This window comes from Pseudophryne corroboree, chromosome 7 (genome assembly GCF_028390025.1).
Source record: "Pseudophryne corroboree isolate aPseCor3 chromosome 7, aPseCor3.hap2, whole genome shotgun sequence".
Classification (NCBI taxonomy): Eukaryota; Metazoa; Chordata; class Amphibia; order Anura; family Myobatrachidae; genus Pseudophryne; species Pseudophryne corroboree.
Window position 1 is genome coordinate 58,202,875 of NC_086450.1, and position 18,835 is coordinate 58,221,709.

General features: G+C 42.9%; 1 protein-coding gene across 1 annotated transcript in view; it reads left to right on the forward strand.

Annotated features, from left to right (window-relative positions):
- Positions 1 to 18,835, forward strand: part of LOC134944005 (uncharacterized) — a 57,206-nt gene that overhangs the window by 23,494 nt on the left and 14,877 nt on the right. The window contains exon 5 of the mRNA XM_063932549.1: positions 9,127 to 9,264. Within this exon, the coding sequence (XP_063788619.1) occupies positions 9,127 to 9,264 (138 nt within the window). The remainder of the gene's footprint in view (positions 1 to 9,126; positions 9,265 to 18,835) is intronic.

The window sequence follows — 18,835 nt, forward strand, 5'->3', positions numbered from 1 at the left end:
AAAATATATTTCTCTTATTGATTCCGTAGATCACTGGGGCTACACATTATGGATGGCCATTATTATTATTATTATTATTATCATCATTATTACATTTTATTTATAAGGCGCCACAAGTGTTTCACAGCATACAAAGGACAGTACAGGGAAACGAAACTTAGCATTACAGTAAATAAATAAAAATAGAGTACAGGTAACAAAGAGCACCAAAATTCTCAAAACATAATACAGCTAAGATGTAAGTAGCAGTGGAGTAATCAGCACACTACTAGGGGCTGGCGGCCATAGATAGAGATGAGCCTTTACCAGCAGCAGAAAAGCTTGTCGCTGAGTAGGAGAGAGCTGTGAGTGATATGTGTCGAGAAGAGGGCTTTGACAACAAGAGGAAAGAGGGCCCTGCTCTGAAGAGCTAACAATCTAGTGGGAAGGGGTGACAGACAGATGACATGAGGTGCAAGCAAGCAGGAGGAAGCCTGATGGCACTATGTAAGCAAAGCAGAGATGTTCAAGCCATGAGGCAGGGGGATGGAGGAGCAGCCTCAGGACTAGGTTATGCATCGGAAGCTTTGATGAATAGTGGGTTTTTAGTGCCTGTTTGAAGCTTTGCAAGGTCGGTGAGAGTCTAATGGAGAGGGGGAGTATGTTCCACTGAAGGTGTGCAGCACGGGAAAACTCTTGAACTTGACCATGAGAAGCAGTGACCAGGGCAGAGGAGAGGCGACGGTCATTGGCAGACTGTAGGGGGCAGGAGGGAGTATGAAGGGAGAGGAGGTTGGAGATGTAGGGAGCATTGGAATTAGAGATGGCCTTGTATGTGAGGGTGAGGAGTTTGAAGAGAATTCTGTAGGGGAATGGGAGCCAGTGTAGATTTTGTCAAAGGGGAGTGGCAGATGGGGAGTGGCAGGAGATGAAGATAAGCCTAGCTGCAGAGCAAGTGAGGCCAGTGAGGAGAACATTGCAGTAGTCTTGTCGTGAGATGACCAGTGAGTGGTTGATAAGTTTAGGTGCACTCTGGGAGAGAAATGGCCTGATGCAAGCAATGTCGCATAGCTGGAACCGACAGGATTTTGCCAGAGTTTGGATGTGGGGTGCAAAGGAGAGGGATGAGTCAAGAGTGACACCCAAGCAGCTGAGTTGAGGGACAGGGGAGATGATGGTGTTGTCAACAATGATAGAGATATTGGTAGGGGGTGTTGCTCTGGCTGGGGGAAAGATAATGAGTTCAGTTTTGTCCATGTTGAGCTTTGGTGTTTACTATCGATGGTCATAAACTATGCAATGAATGAACATCAGTGGTTTCACCAACCGATGGTCATCCCTGTTCTCTGACTAGCCTGTAATCCAATAAGAAACTGGGGGTGGGGTTTAATGGGTGTTGTGGTGGAGCTATGCGCCGTGTTCAACATTTTGTAGAATAAAAAGACAGATCTGGAGGTTCTGTACCATTGATGGCAGGAAACCATCTGATGAACTGGAATCATCAATGGTCAATGGCCATTAGGGTTGGTTGAAAAACATGAAAGTGATGGTGAAATATGCCTTAGTTGACCTTTGGAGTCAATATCAACTGTGCAAAATTTCAACCCCTTGAGTTAATATCTTCTGTTCCGGCAAGCATCTCAAAGTTTTGAATTTTCAGTAAAAATTTAGAAAAATACGTGTTTTGAAGTTTGGCTGGTCCAACCTCAAAGTTGGACATGAAGGTCATAAAAGTGATCTTTGCATCTCCCAGTGTACGAATAAAAATTGGCATGACTCTGGGTCTCCCCAGTGGTATGGTCAGATCATTTAGCAGTTTCTCAGACAATTTCTTCTACTCCTACTCCCCTACAATTTTCCGTTGGAGATTGAATTCTACTCTCCTTCTGAAAAAAGACTATGTTACTCAGACTGATAGGGTCCTGGAGGAATTTTTTTCCTTGAATTCCACGGATGATATTTCACCGGCTGTAGTTTGGGAGGCAAATAAGGCCTCCATTCGGGGTCACTTTATTTGTTTAGCTAAAGCCCAAAAATTACAGGATCGCCGGACAGTTGCGGATCTTGAGCATCAACTTGAAGAGCTGACGATTCTGCATCAGCAGATGCCCAGATGCTCCTTATATAGTAAACGTCTGGCTGTAAAAGGCCAATTATACCAAACTTGAACTGCTAAAGCCTCTAAGACCATGCGGTGGTTACAGCATAGGTTCTACTCTAAAGGTGACAAAGCTTACTCCCTATTAGCTTCCCGCTTGCGAGCTCGTAAACAGAGGTACAGGATCCTTTCGTTAAGAGACCATCATCACAAGCTGACTTATGACCCTCAGAAAATAGGACACTGTTTCAAAGACTATTACCACTCACTGTATAACCTGTCTGCTTTGGATGATACCGTTAGTCTGCAGGAGCATATTGACAATTTCCTTTCTTCTTACCCCTACCGGTTCTTACCGAACAGCAGATCAGTTCGCTCAATACAGAAATCACTGCTGAAGAAATTGAGCTTACGATCAAATCATTGAGGAGTGCCTCAGCTCCGGGCCCAGATGGTCTACCAGCTCTATATTATAAAAAATTTAGTGGAATTCTGGTCCCGGCCCTGACAGTATTGTTCAATGCGATTTTAACTGGCATGCCTTTTGACGGCTCCACTACTAGAGCTGAGATAGTTGTCATTACCTAAAATTGGAAGCGACCTCATGGAGTGTGGTAACTATCGCCCGATATCGTTGTTGAATTCTGATCTGAAAATATTTGCAAAAATATTGTCGAACCGTCTTGCTGGGATGATCTCATCCCTGGTTCTTCCGGACCAGGTCAGCTTTATCCCTGGCAGACAGGCCTTTGATAACATTAGACGGGCGATAGATACTATACACTTTGTTTACTCACCTAAAATCTCCTCCTTGGTCATGGGGTTGGACACTGAAAAAGCATTCGATCGCATCTCTTGGCTATATATGGATTGCACCCTCCGACGCTTTGGTCTTTCGGGTCGTTTTCTCACTGGAGTGAAATCTCTATATGCTTCCCCGTCTGCTTGTGTTTTAGTGAATGGCCTACTGTCCCCTCCTTCTCGATTACAAATGGCACGAGACAGAGCTGTCCTTTGTCACCCTTAATTTTTGCCCTGATGATAGAACCCCTGGCCTCTAGTATCCACAGCTGCCCGGATATCTCAGGGATCAAAATAGGCTCTTCCCAGTTTAAAATCTCCCTATATGCTGATGATATTTTACTTACCCTTTCAAACCCTTTTATTTCTCTCCCAAATCTTTTCAAAATTATACAAGAGTTTGGTGTCATTTCTAATTTTAAGATCAATGCTGCTAAGACAGAGGTTTTGGACTTCCACCTTCCTGCCCCGTTAAAAGTTTCCTTAGCCAGTAACTTCAAATTTGACTGGAAAAAATTCCGCTTGAAATACTTAGGTATATACTCTCAGCTGTATGTGGCGAATTATCCTGGGATAATTCATAGTGAACTAGTGATCTCCTCAAGTGGTCTAGTCAATTCATTTAATTGTCGGGTCGCACTAACGCCCTGAAAATGGAACGTCCTGCTTCACCTATTATACCTCTTTCAAGAGCTCCCAGTACGGATCCCCTCGCATGTGTTTTTAGACTTGCAGAAGAAATTTTCAAGCTTTTTATGGTCGGGCAAAAGACCTCGTGTTCAGCTCAAAACGCTGTATAACGGGACCAGAGAGGGTGGACTTGGAGTGCCTAATATCAAATTGTATTATTATGTGGCCCATCTTTCCCAGGCTGTCCTCTGGCATCCGCACATATCTTCCCGTAGATAGGTTCAATTGGTATCTGAACTTGTTCATGTGCGGTCCATTTCCACCCTTCTTTGGATCCCTTGCTCTCACAGGCCTCCTGACTGTACTAATTTCCCATCCATAACATTCACCATCTCCCTCTGGGACAGGCTTACTAAGGCCTTTTCTTTATTGTCCTCTCCTCCTGCTCTTTCTCCCCTTTGGGATAATCCACTGTTCGCCGGAGGTAGGGATGCACATGCCTTTCAGCATTGGTTAGCTCATGATCTTCTGTTTATTAATGCTATAGCATTGTTACTTTCTTTTCCATCCTTTTCAGATTTGCAGAGTCGATATGGACTCCCACTATAATGTTTTTTTCAGTACCTGCAATTATGTAGCTTTCACTTAGCTTTTCTTCAATCGCATAGCTCTTTGACCAGATCCCCTTTGGAATCATTATGCTTCCTTCGCTCTTCCTCTAAGGGCCTTTTATCAACAATATATCGCCTCATGATTAATCGTAATTTACCCACATTGGCCCCACACGAGACGGCTTGGCAGGATGACCTACAAGACCACATGGGTGCAGACACCTGGGAACAGATTAGGCAGAACTTAGTTTCCTCTGCAACCTCCATTAGACATAGGGAGAACTCATTTAAATTATATGTCCGATGGTATTTAGTTCCGACGCGATTAAATAGAATATTTCCTTCTGCTTCGGACGTGTGTTGGAGGGGTTGTGGGCTGAAAGGTACCCTGCTCCATATATTTTGGGAATGTCCCAGGTTGGTTTCGATTTGGAGGGCCATCCGGAGATTTGTTTTACAAATCACAGGAATAGATATGCCCTTTTCCCCCCTCTTTCTTTCTTTTTCCTCGGTCCATCCCTGGTACATCCAAACCTTTACAAAAGCTCATCTGGCATATCATTACCGCACTGAAATGTAAAATTGCTTACTATTGGAAATTGCACACAATTCCCTCCATCGCAGCTGTGGTTACGGCCGTCTGGGATACTTACCATATGGAATTCTTCTCCAGCATGGTTGACAGCAATGTGTCAGCCTTTATTGACATTTGGTCTCCATGGCTGGCTTACTATAAATGCCCCCCTCCTTTGACATATGGTTTCTGACGCAACTACTTTGGTATACTTTGCATTGATATTTGGAATTCTTACTAATCTGTATGTTTGATAAAGTATGTATGCATTGCTGTACTCCCCACCACCCCCTTTTTTTCTTCTGTCTTCCCTTCCCCCCTTCCAACTGTTGATTGTCTATTGTACATTGACGAAAAATTTAAATAAACAGTATTTACCCCAAAAAAATTGGCATGACCCAAGAATCGTTGTAGAAACAAAGTCAAATAACAGAAAATCTCAGCGCTGTTATAAATTACTCTTAGTGTATTCTCAATTTCCACACTTATATTTGAAACAAATACTGGACGTGGTATGTCTTCACATCCCATCTATCACATTATAAAAAGGCTTATTTCCAAGGAAGTCCAGAAAAATAGACATAGGTAAGTATAATCACACACTCACTTTATGAAAATATCCAATTTTTTAAATATCCGTTTTTCTAAAATCATATTACTCTTGCACAGAACGATACAGTTCAGCAGGACAAACGGAGCATGGTTCTGGCTATCATAGATATATCCAATGGAGGGAGCTCACCAGATCTTCGGGACGCCATTGTTTAAGCGGTGCTTGCTACACCGGGATTTGCTTTACCCGTGGACACTTCCCTTCCACTGCTGGCTGTCCTCCTGACCGCGAATCTCCCAGTGCTGCAGGCGCTGCCAGACTCCTCCGCTCTGCCTCTGTCTCTGAACGCTCCCTACTACACATAAAGTAGTGACTGAGTCCACCTGTTGCTGCAGACGCGTTTCCACCCTAATTGGGTCTTTGTCAAGGCACAGGTGGGCCAGGTCTAGTCACTCTATTTATACCGCTTCCCAAGGGTCTAGTATGCTCACTCCCGGCCACCCTTATACATAGTCTAGGGTTTCCTTAAAGGTGTATCATATACACTCCTTATTTTAGGACCTATATGCATATTGAAAAACTTTTTCAATGATGCAGTTGCTATTCCTCTTATATAAAAATGTTAATGAACTTCATCCACAATATAGAACATTCTTTTTATATTAAAAATGCATGACTGAAACCATAGAATGTATATTGCCGCAAGCATAATAAATATTTATAGAAACCACTTTAATTCAAAACTCCCATTTAGTCCCCTTGGTTGAAGTGTCTTAAGTTCATGGATCCACCACATTGCTTTCATCGCCAATGCTGTGGCTACATCGTTTTTCCTCCAATTTCCCTTCACATAATTGATTACTTTGCAGCTTATAATACTATCTATGGAACAGTCATGCACCTCTTTACAATGAGCCGACAAGCAATGATTCTCCACTCCCTTTTTAATGTTTTTAATATGTTCACCCATTCTAATTCTAATTTTATATGGACGACTTGTTCTCCCCACACATTGCTTCATGCATTTAGTGGAACACTAAAAATATTTCCCACAGTATATGTTGGAAGGAAGGAGTAGGGTGGAAGAGTCCCAGCAGCAATTTTACTCATATCTGCCAGTGAAAACTGTAAAAACTCTGGCAGCACCCGTCGGATATGGACACTCACTTTGGAGGATACAGTTGTGCCATATTCTTTCCATTGCTTGTTGGACTTGACAGCGCTCTTGGAAATTGTAAAAGTTTTTTTCTTTAAATATTCCTAGAACTTTTCCCTTATGAATGGTGCTCTTTGTGCCTTATTAAGTAGTAGGAAACATTATGTTGGCAGTTCTGTATGCTATTAGCTGCGTAGCCACAGCAACTTTTTGTAATAATACCCCACCAATCACCATTTAGCTAATTCAACAAGCTAGAACAAGTAAACAATTCACCATTATATACAGTATCACTATGCATCCTGGATTCTTAGCGATATATTTACTAAGGTGTGGTTTATCAGATTCTGCTAAGGTGCGGGGAATCAGATTTTACTTATCATTATCTAGCACCTTCCAGAAGACAATAGTTCTGGTTATTCTGGGCAAAATCTCCACATCTAAAAATAACGCACTTTAGTAAATATATATATATTTATAAATATACTGTGTGCCAAGAAAACATGGGGGAAATTAGAATTGCTCTTACAGCAGGAACTACTGCCCAGGAAGGGTTCAGTATGAATAACCGGCAGCCGGGATGCCAGCCGTCAGTATATGGACAGCGGCATCCTGGACACCAGTATGCTGGCAGCGGGGCGAGCACTAGAAAGCACCTTACAATCTTGCTGCGCTCGCAACAGATTATATTCACCTTCTATGGGTGTCGTGGGCACCCAAAGAGGAAGAATCAACTACCTCGCCAGTATTCCAGCAGCGGCATTTTACCACTAATCGGGATACCGGCATCGGCAATGTGACCACTGGGATCCTAACTAGTGGTATTTTAACCGTTTCACCACTTGAACCGTCTTCTTACTCAGTATATTGGACTGATTTACTGTGTACCTGCTCTTAAGCTATATGCATGGACAATATCATTCTGCACCACTTCTTTTGTTCAGTGTTCAGCATGGTTAATGTAATTAACAATGTCTCTTATTTTTCTGTATGCGTGAAAAACATAATTAATTAGATGCTGCCAGACAGAAATGGAATTAGGAATGACCATCAATGGTATAATTGATGTATAACATCAATAATATAAAACCATCTGAGAGGGAACTATCGATGGTTTCACCCACCAATGAAATGGGCTGGGGGCCAATCAGCGACTGGCAGTGGGTCTATGTGGGCTTTAGGGGCGGAGCTATGCTCCTTGTCATGACACATTATAGGAAAAACAAACTATCTGGTTCTTTACCATCGATTGCAAAAGTATTCAACATCCTCTATAGACAATAGATGATTTTGAATGGAATCTTGCTGTTATTCACTTTAACTACCTTAATATTAGATGTACAGGGTCTTTTGAAATCTCTGAGCCTCGTCTGACTGGTCGAAATGAAAACTTTTCACAGAAGTATGCCATATGGAGGAGAAAAGGGAAAGGGGTGACAGGATAGAAACTTTTAAATATTACAAGGGTTTTAACAAAGTTCAGGACGGAAACATTCTTCAAAGGCAGAGACATATTAGAACTCGAGGACATACACTGAAACTGGAGGGAGGCAGGTTCAGGGGAAATTTAAGGAAAACTTACTTCACAGAAAGGGTAGTGGATAAGTGAAATAGCCTCCCATCAGAGGTGGTAGAGGCTAAGACTGTAGAGCAATTTAAGCATGCTTGGGATAGGCATATGAATATCCTTACAAAGAATTAAGGTTCAAATAGGGATGAGATTACCTAAAGGATAAAATAGGGGCAGACTAGATGGGCCAAGTGGTTCTTATCTGCCGTCAAATTCTATGTTTCTATATTTCTATGTTTCTATATGAGAAAGAAAGGCATTTGTTTCCCCCAGCTCCCTGAATGATAACCGTAACCAGATATAAATTCCACATGATAACAGAATTCAGAGATCTTCGTTACACATATTTGCGCAAATATGTGTGAATAAGCCCCAAAGCCGCATCAAGGCGTCTCTGTATATTTGGGGACCCTAGCGCTATATCTAGGTGCAGGGTATGGCACCCCAAAACACCAGCATAAGCCAGAAAGCCCAGCGTAGCATACCAGTGAAAAAACTATAGTGTTAATAAATTAGTATTTAGGAAGCCGAAGCTATAGAGAAAGTGATACAAAATGAAATGCAATTAAAATAGAGAAATAGTGTTAAGAAATTAATAAGCTAAAAGTGTTAATAGAATGTAAAGGTATGCCACACTGAGGCCATCCAGCTCAGCCAGTCCAGAGGCACCACACCTCACACCTCCATTACCCCAATCTGGGTCTATGATTGACCAGCAAGGAGCCACATGATAATGGCTCCTTACTACAATATGTCTAAGCTAAGAGCTACCTACCTTGGAGCAACCCCATAATGCTCACTGTGGCATGTCAGGGCCTGCACCTCCTCCTAATGCAGGAACCTCTCTGCCTCTCACAACAAACATATATATTGGTAGATGCTCAATTAGCTTAGTGATATCATTCAGGTGCTCGAAAGGGAGGGGTATTTCTAAGCAAGAAAGAAAGGCATTTGTTTCCCCCAGCACCCTGAATGATAACCGTAACCAGATATATATATGTTTCTATATGGACATGATTTTAATATCCAGGCAACTGTCATTACATTTTTTCAATAAAATAAGAAAATAATATTTTTTTTATTTGTATGTCATTGTGAGCTCACAATCTGTCATGTTGGTGATTTCTGTATTATGTACTTATCTTGTCTTTCAGGATCACTGACATACAAGAAATGTTTCACCTAACTCTGGCAGAACTCTTGGGTTTCCTAAAGTCCACATGTATCTGTCGCATATTTCTAACAAAGGATAAGGTCGCTGCGGTTGATTTCTTGCAGAGTGTTAAGAAAAGGTAAGCAAAGCCAAAAGATGAGAAAATAGAAAACAATGTTGAAAAAACAAGTATGCCCAACATTTCAGACTAATAGCAAAGCTACTGTATGTATTACAGATGAAAGTATATCTGAAATAGAACCAGTCAATCAGCTCCTCGGATAGCATAGGAATGGATACTTTACTGAAAGGGTGGAAAAGATATAAAATTCCTCACCACATGTGGAGTTTAGTGATGTGCACCGGAAATTTTTCGGGTTTTGTGTTTTGGTTTTGGGTTCGGTTCCGCGGCCGTGTTTTGGGTTCGACCGCGTTTTGGCAAAACCTCACCGAATTTTTTTTGTCGGATTCGGGTGTGTTTTGGATTCGGGTGTTTTTTTTAAAAAACCCTAAAAAATAGCTTAAATCATAGAATTTGGGGGTCATTTTGATCCCAAAGTATTATTAACCTCAAAAACCATAATTTACACTCATTTTCAGTCTATTCTGAATACCTCACACCTCACAATATTATTTTTAGTCCTAAAATTTGCACATGACGCAAAGAAAAAAAGAGGCGCAATGAGGTAGCTGTGTGAGTAAGATAAGCGACCCTAGTGGCCGACACAAACACCGGGCCCATCTAGGAGTGGCACTGCAGTGTCACGCAGGATGGCCCTTCCAAAAAACCCTCCCCAAACAGCACATGACGCAAAGAAAAAAAGAGGCGCAATGAGGTAGCTGTGTGAGTAAGATAAGCGACCCTAGTGGCCGACACAAACACCGGGCTGGATGATTGATAATGAGATGAAATCAATATATATATGTATGTATATATAATATCACTAGTACTGCAGCCGGACAGGTAGATAATATATTTATAAGGTAATGATGACTGATGACGGACCTGCTGGACACTGTCAGCTCAGCAGCACCGCAGACTGCTACAGTAAGCTACTATACTATAGTAGTATGTACAAAGAAGAAAGAAAAAAAAAACCACGGGTAGGTGGTATACAATTATGGATGGACTGCCGAGTGCCGACACAGAGGTAGCTACAGCCGTGGACTAACGTACTGTGTCTGCTGCTAATATAGAGTCTAGACTGGATGATAAATTATTGATAATGAGATGAAATCAATATAATATCACTAGTACTGCAGCCGGACAGGCACTATATATATTTATTATGTAATGACTGATGACGGACCTGCTGGACACTGTCAGGTCAGCAGCACCGCAGACTGCTACAGTAAGCTACTATAGTAGTATGTATAAAGAAGAATGAAAAAAAAAAAACCCACGGGTAGGTGGTATACAATATTATATATATATATATATATTATATATAATTATATATATATATATATATATATTAAACTGGTGGTGATTGATTATTAAACTGGTGGTCAGGTCACGTTGCAACTTGCAACTAGTACTCCGAGTCCTAAGCAGACAATCACAAAATATATTATTATACTGGTGGTCAGTGTGGTCCCAACAATGGCAGTGTGGCACTGACTCTGGCAGCAAAAGTGTGCACTGTACGTTATATCTACTCCTGAGTCCTGCTCTCAGACTCTAACTGCTCCCCACTGTCAGTGTCTCCCCCACAAGTCAGATAATTAATACAATACACAGTCACACTATCTAATCTATATCACTTCAGCAAGTAGTATAGTAGTATAGTAGTATAGTAGTACTCCTCCTAATAGTAATAATGCTCCCCAAAATACTGTGTCTCTCTCGTCTCTACTGTGTCTCTCTCTTCTCTAAACGGAGAGGACGCCAGCCACGTCCTCTCCCTATGACTCTCAATGCACGTGTGAAAATGGCGGCGACGCGCGGCTCCTTATATAGAATCCGAGTCTCGCGAGAATCCGACAGCGGGATGATGACGTTCGGGCGCGCTCGGGTTAACCGAGCAAGGCGGGAAGATCCAAGTCGCTCGGACCCGTGAAGAAAAAACTGAAGTTCGGGCGGGTTCGGATTCAGAGGAACCGAACCCGCTCATCTCTAGTGGAGTTGATGGCAAATTGGTCACAAAATGTAAAAATGGATTGTGTGCTTTTTAAAAATAAAACACAAAACCTGTAGATAAAGTAAATAGAGGGCATTATTGAATGGATCATCTCAATGAGATCAGATTGGCATTTATGGCTCAGCAGGTACTGTTTTACAGTTGTGGCACTGGGATTTGGGTTTGCCTTAATCACTATTTACACAATTATATTATATAAAATGGTTGAATTTCATGGATCTATATCTTCCATTCACCATTTCTATGTAAATAATTGTGTTTTAAAAGTAGGAACTTATGCTTCAAAATTTTTGGCAAGTGTAGAACATTTTTTCATAATGAGATGATAATTATGTTGTAGGCACTTCTGGGCACTAAGGCATCTCCAAAACATTAATATTATACCAGGTGGTAAAGGGGACGTGACAGAACTTTCAGGATCTGAGTCGTGGCTTAGGGTTTCTTGCCAGGTTCGGATTCCAAAACAAGGAAAATTAGTCATCCTCCTGGTGTCGGATTCTCAAGGGGGTTTGGAATCTATATAAGGGCACCGCGTCCAGAACTCAGCACGACCTCACCCCACGAATGCTGCTGTGTGCTGTACTGCACTCATCTGGTTAAATTGGCTGTGCTGTCCGGACTCATAGTGGCTGTGCTGTGTATACAAGTGGCTGTGCTGTTGACTCCATACTCATACAAGTAGCCTTGAAATAGTATACAAGTGGCTGTGCTGTTGACTCCAGACTCATACAAGTAGCCTTGAAATAGTATACAGGTGGCTGTGCTGTGTATACAAGTGGCTATGCTGTGTCCATCTGAGTGGCTGTGCGTTCACATATAAACAGCACTGCAGTGTGTATTGTTGTCACTCAGTTGAAAATAAAGTAAAAGAAATGTTTAAAAAAGTTACAAAAGTAAAACAACTTAAAAAAGTATTATTTTAAGTTTATACAACCTGTGTGCGCTGTACCCCTGTGCGTTTATTATTTACATACATATAAAAGGAAGCCCTTTGAATTGTCGCAGTTTGAATTGAGCTGCAAAGTGAAAAACAAATATATTGCTCTGTTGTTGGTACTGTTTTGGTGCACTGTACAGCTGTGCTAAAATTATTCATGTGCATACAGTATAATAACAGCTCTTTGATTTGCCACAGTTTGAGTTGAGCTGCAAAGTTAAAAATAAACAAATAGTTCTATTGTTTGTACTATTCTGGTGCACTTTACCCCGTGTGTTTATTATTCACATACATATAAAAGGAAGCCCTTTGAAATTCCCTAGTTTAAGATGAGCTGTGAAGTGAAAAATAAATATATTGTTCTATTGTTGGTACTATCCTGGCGCACTGTGCTCCTGTGTGTTTTTTATTCATGTACATATCATAGCCCCTTGAATTGCAGCAGTGATCTATGAGTTGAAAAATGGATAACAACCAAATACTATCACTGCAGCTGCTGCCACCAGTCATGATGACGGTACTAGTGCTTCAATGCCATCTACTAAAGCCAATGCTCAAAGGCATAGATGGTTTAAGATAGGGCATCTAAAATGAAAAACCCAATATACAGTGTTAAATAAAAAAACACCTTTTATAAAGGGAAGGTTTGGTGGAGAAACACAGTGGCAAGGAAAGACTCAGGCCTTGGTCTTTATTTAAGAGTAGTGGTTCTCCAACTGTCAGTGAGGCATCTTCTTCTGCCTCTCACGATGATGCAAGACTTTTTCATTTATAGTCTAGAAGAGGTGTAAATAAAACGAAAAAAGCACTAATACAATAGAACAAACTGTGTGTTCAGAAACAGAAAATGTCACAAATCCCTGAGGAGGGACTAAGAAGGGTATCGAATTAGAGGTGAAACAACATCGGGTGCAAAAAAATTATGTTTTCTGCACTTTTTTCCGATGTTTTACCGATATATTTTGCAAGCTATACAATTTGGATCACCAGTAAAAAAAATTCTTTCCTCCAGAAAACACACAGGTTCAGTGAAATCGGTGTGTTTTCAATAGAGACAGCCCCGTTTTCGCATGAAAATGCGGCTGTTTCTCGGGATTTGGTTTCGCCTGCCTCAAAATCCCAGATAACCGTGGTGACCTGCAGTGTCCCATGCCTGCAGCAGCAGCAGGCTAGGACTGCAGGGAGGGTGCCGTTGCCAGGGAGCCAGTACTTAGCATTGTAACCCCTGGAGGGGAAGCTGGGGCAGCACCGTGACCTGCATTATCCCTCTTCCCAGGCCCCCGGCAGCAGTCACATGATGGGGGAGTGGTCATCTGTGACCGGAGGGGGGGAGCCAGAGGTGGAGCCCTGCACATGGAGCTGTCAGTAGCCGGCACCCGGTGCAGTAGAGAAAGACCCCGATAAGCCGCAGCTCATGCCAGCTTATCAGGGCTAATTGGATAGTACTGGGCAATATCATTACCCATGGTCATGGACCACGGTAATAAGATATATTCCTAAGTGTATCCTCGAGTGCTATGTGTGAGCCTGTCCTTTCCAATACTGTACTCACAGAGAAGCCACCTTCCACCAATTTTTCTCCCTTTGCAAATGTGGTAGATTAGCAACAGAAGTATAGCTGATGACATACAAATAGATTATGCCCCCTAGGAAGTACAAGAGGATGAGGGGATGTTTGTGTAGCTGACACAGTGCTAATGAGGATGTTGTTTGTGTGAGCCAGGCACCAGTGGAAGCAGCTCTTGGCCATGATAAGAAGATGACCATTTTCATGCCTGGGCATAATACCAAGAAATCCACCTCTTACGGTATGTGTGGAATTATTTTTACCAAATCCTGTCAACAATTGTCAAGCTATCTGTAGCATTTGTAAAACCACAGTAAGTAGAGGTAGGGATGTTAACTATCTAGGAATCTCATATCTGTTACTTCATTTGCTACAAGCTCATGAAAAGTTTTAGACAACATCAGAAACTGGTGCTAAAAAAACAAACATCAGCTAGCTCCCTTTTCTCAACTAGATCCCAGCACCTGCAATCTCCACCGCCAACACCTTCATCCTCAATATCCTCAGTAATGGTCAGAGGTAGTCCTGCATCCTATTTGTTAAGGCTAGGTGACTCCTTCCCAGAAGGGAACCAAGAAGACTACTATTTAAAAATAACTGTTTACTGTCTAACAATCTTTTGCAAGGGGAAGAATGTAAGACAGCTCTCAGCCAGTCGCACAGTGGATCACTGATGCCATGAAAGCTACTGTATGCTAGTATTTAGATCTGCATCCAATATCCACCATTAATGCAGTGGGTTTTACACAGTTAATTGAGGTCCTGTGTTCCCAGTACAAAATTCCATCTTGGTTCCATTTTGCTAGAACAGCCATTCCTCGGCTGTACCAGGACATTAAAGAAAAACAAAGTGCCATTGTACCCACTGTCCACTTAATCATACATATGTGGACAAGCAGAAGTTGGCAAACTAAAGATTACATGACTGTGACAGCCCACTGGGTAGGTGAATCGCCTTCAGCAGCAGGAATAGCAGCAATATCTATCAAACAACTCCAGCTCATTCGGAGGAAGGCTACTCTGTGTATCATAGGCTTGACTAAGAGGCATACCACTGACAACCTCTTAGAAAAACTCAGGGATGTCATAGTAAAATCGCTTACCCCACTTGTAGTCTTCTCAGGATTTGTGATTTCTCATAATGCCACAAATATTGTGAGACCAGAGTTGGGTGAATTCCAAGACATCCCATGTTTTGCTCACACAATCAATGTGGTGGTACAGGGTTTGAAAAAAATTACAGGGGAGTGCAGAAGAGGCTGTCTGTGGCCTGAAAAATGTTGTGACATTTTTGGCATTCAGCTACAGCATGCAGGAGTTTGCAGCACCTACAAGAACAGTTCAGCTTGCCCTGCCACCAACTGAAGCAAGAGGTGGTAACCAGGTGAAATTCTACCTTTTATATTCTTCAACAGATGGAGAACAGGAAAAAGCCATCCACAGCTATACAACAAGCCATGACATTAGGAGTGGAAGGGGAGGGTACTTTCTCCAGAGCAGTGGAGAACACTTTCCATCTTGTGCAAGGTGCTCAAATCCTCAAAGCCACCTGTGAAGTTAGTGCAGACACCGCTAGCTTGAGTCAGGTGATTCCCCTAATTTGGCTTTTTGAAAATCAGCTTGAGAAATTGAAGGAGGAGATGATATGAAGCAATTCCGCTAAGTATATCGAACTTGTAGATCAAGTCCTTTATTCGCTTTGCCAGGATCCAAGGATTGCCAATATCTTGATATCATACTGATCTCTTCTACAGTAACTCCATCTGATACAAATAATGGTGGAGGAGGATTATTTTGATGGCACATACAAATTGTAGTCCCTTTGACTACTGGAAAGAAAAAAAGGCAATTTGGAGGCCCTTGTACAAACTGTGTTTCCATTACTTAAGCTGCCAACACTCCAGTGTGTACTCAGAAAGAGTTTTCAGCATAGCCGGAAACCTTTTCAGTGATCGCAATAGGCTACGTCCTCAAAATGTGGAAATTACATCAAAGTACAGAAACTTCTGTAATGGTGGATTCCAGCAGGGATGAATTGATATTGTATGAGAATAATGTAAACAGTGATGAGGGTGAGGATGATAATGACGATGGCATCTTGGCGCCGTAGAGCTGTTAGCATAGCTGTTTTAAGTAAATTGGTAGCTTGTTTTGTGAGGGCCTAAACAAACCAATCAATTCAGCCACATAAAGTGAAGTCCCTGTCGCTGAAGTGCTTGTTTTGTTAATCTGTGTCTGTCCTTTGAAATATCCAACATAAGGGTGGGAGGCAGTGCCGGCAGAACCCGCTCAGCGAAGGGATGCAGTGCAGGTAGGCACCAGGCAGGAGAGGCGCTCTAACTGCTCTGCATCCCTTCACTGCACTGTTGTTGCCAGTTGCGGCTGCGCCTACCACTGTACAAGCAGCGGCAGCCGCAGCCTGGATTGCAGATCTTCTGTCCCCCCCACTCCTGCCCCGCCGCTGATGTCTCCTCCTCCCCTCCTGTGTCAGCGCTGTGACGCTAGTAAGGGGAGGTGTGGGGACGGGACCAGCAAAGGACAGCTTCGGGCGCAGAGAGCTGCAGTCACTGCTGACTGCAGTTCTGCCAGGAGCCACTAGGTGCCCCCATCTGTATGGACGGAGCCATCTCATCACAGGACTCAGAAACAAAAGAGACTGCCCGGGATCAGTACAGAGGAACTAAAGTGAGTTATCTTTTTATGTGTGATTGTCTATCTATCTATCTATCTATCTATGTATCTGTCTATTTATCTATCTATCTATGTGTCTGTCTATTATCTATCTATGTGTCTGCCTATTATCTATCTATTTATCTATGTGTCTGTCGATCTATCTATCTTTCTATCTCATATCTATGGGGGAGTGTATGCTAGATTCAAGTGGCCTAAGGGACCTTTTACAACAGGGGAGGAGGCACGACACAAGGGGGAGGAGCTAGGCCAGCGGGATTACCTATAGTAATCAGGTGGTGAGCGGAGCGAGTGTACTTTTCGGGTACCCTGTTCGGCCGTAGCTCCTCCCCCTGGTGAGGTGTCTCCTCCCCTAGTGACGTCTGAAGGTCCCTTCTCCCACTCTGATTTAGAACCAACCATTTTAGCATAGCAGGGCTGCGATCGCTTGTGCAGCCCTGCTATGCTAAAAAAAAGTTTAAAGCAAAACAAGACCAGCCCTGCAGCTACTCCCCATTGCGACGGATCTAGCGATGATGTTCCCGGCTGTGACGTCAGACATCCCCCCCCCAAACGCCTGGATCCGCCTGTGTTGGACTCACCACGCCTGGAAAACGGTGAGTATCCGCCCCAGAACGCCTCCTACCTGTCCGTCTTCTTGCGATCGCCGATGCAATCACATTTCTCGCTGGCGACGTCGCTTCCCGGCGACGTCCATCGCCAGGCAACGCTGCACGTGCGCAATGTGTCCGGCGCTCAAGCGCAGTTCCGCCCCGTTTGCACTGCAGCGAAGAACCGATGCGTGCGAACAGGTCGGAATGACCCCCCAGTGTGCGGTGTAATGTGAACAAGATTGTGCTACTTTATGGAGTAATTTGAATTGGTACTATTGTGTGGCCACACCCCACCCGCTTCTTGCGGCGTGTGACTCCAGTGCGCATTGTCCCTTTATTAAGTATGGGAGAGAGGGCGCAAATTTATAGTTTGCAGGGAGGCACCGAACACCCTTGCACCGGCCCTGGTGGGAGGGAGGGTCCATGAACAATTTCATCTTGCACCTCTTTTCATTTCCACTCTGTGGTGTGGCAATGTTTCATAGATGTGCTATATACTGTTGTGTATTTGTGCCGCTGCTCTGTCACTTAGCAACCAGCCAGCTTGCTGCAGCCTTTGGCCTAAAGCAGATTAAAACAATATTGTGATCTGTGAGGTGGTTAAAATTGACTGCAAATGAGAGGAAATAAGTGATATTGAACTTAATAATACCCTAGGAACAAAAAAATATGTGAGTTTAGTTTTTTTGAATAATTTTTTGGAAAAAATACAAAACCAGTCGCAACATTTTGGCAAAACCAAAACCAGATGCCGAATTAGAACCAAAACCTGCAAAACTGGTCTGGCACACATCTCTAGAATAAAATTGGGGCAGAGGTATTAAGCCTGGAGAAGTGATAAAGCAATGATAACGTAGTGATAAGTGCAAGGTGATAATGCACCAGCCAATCAGCTCCAATATGTAAATAGACAGTTAAGAGCTGATTGGCTGGTGAGTTATCATCTTCCACTTATCACTGCATACACACTTGCCAAGAAAATGGGCGACGTCTCTCATATTCACCCTTCCTGAGCGACGTCGCTCACTTTCTCAGCAACTGTATATGCTGCCGCCAACCAGTGATACGTGGCCCTACGGGTCATTAACAACCCTCGCTGTAAGCCGTTCAGGCAGCTCAATTTGGACTATCATCCAAGAGCTGCCCGGCCTCTGTATGACATCTCTGAGCGAAATTAACATCATATTGGTCAGTGTGTATGCCCGGCCGCCGACCGCCCCAGCTCGGGAGGGGAAACACTAGGTGACATCGCTCATAAAGCACATCACCTAGTGTGTACCCACCTTCATGGTGTGTACACATGGAGAGATATTTTCTTACGATTTTGACTATATAGTCAAAATCGTAAGAAAAGTTAGTGCAGCTCACAAGGTGAAAGTCACCTTGCGATCCCGATTTGATGCCGATGCGCGGCCACGCAGATAGACTGTGCAGGCAAGTCAATTTTGACTATCTCTATAGAAGAGATAGTCAAAATTGACACTTAACCAAAACTGCACATAGTCAGTATCACAAGCACAGTCATTATGTGCTTGCGATGCCGACCTAGCCCCTCTCACATGGGGGTAATTCTAAATTGATCGCAGCAGGAATTTAGTTAGCAACTGGGCAAAACCATGTGCACTGCAGGGGAGGCAGATTTAACATGTGCAGAGAGAGTTAGATTTGGGTGGGGTGTGTTCAATCTGCAATCTAATTTGCAGTGTAAAAATAAAGCAGCCAGTACTTACCCTGCACAGAAATAAAATAACCCACCCAAATCTAACTCTCTCTGCAAATGT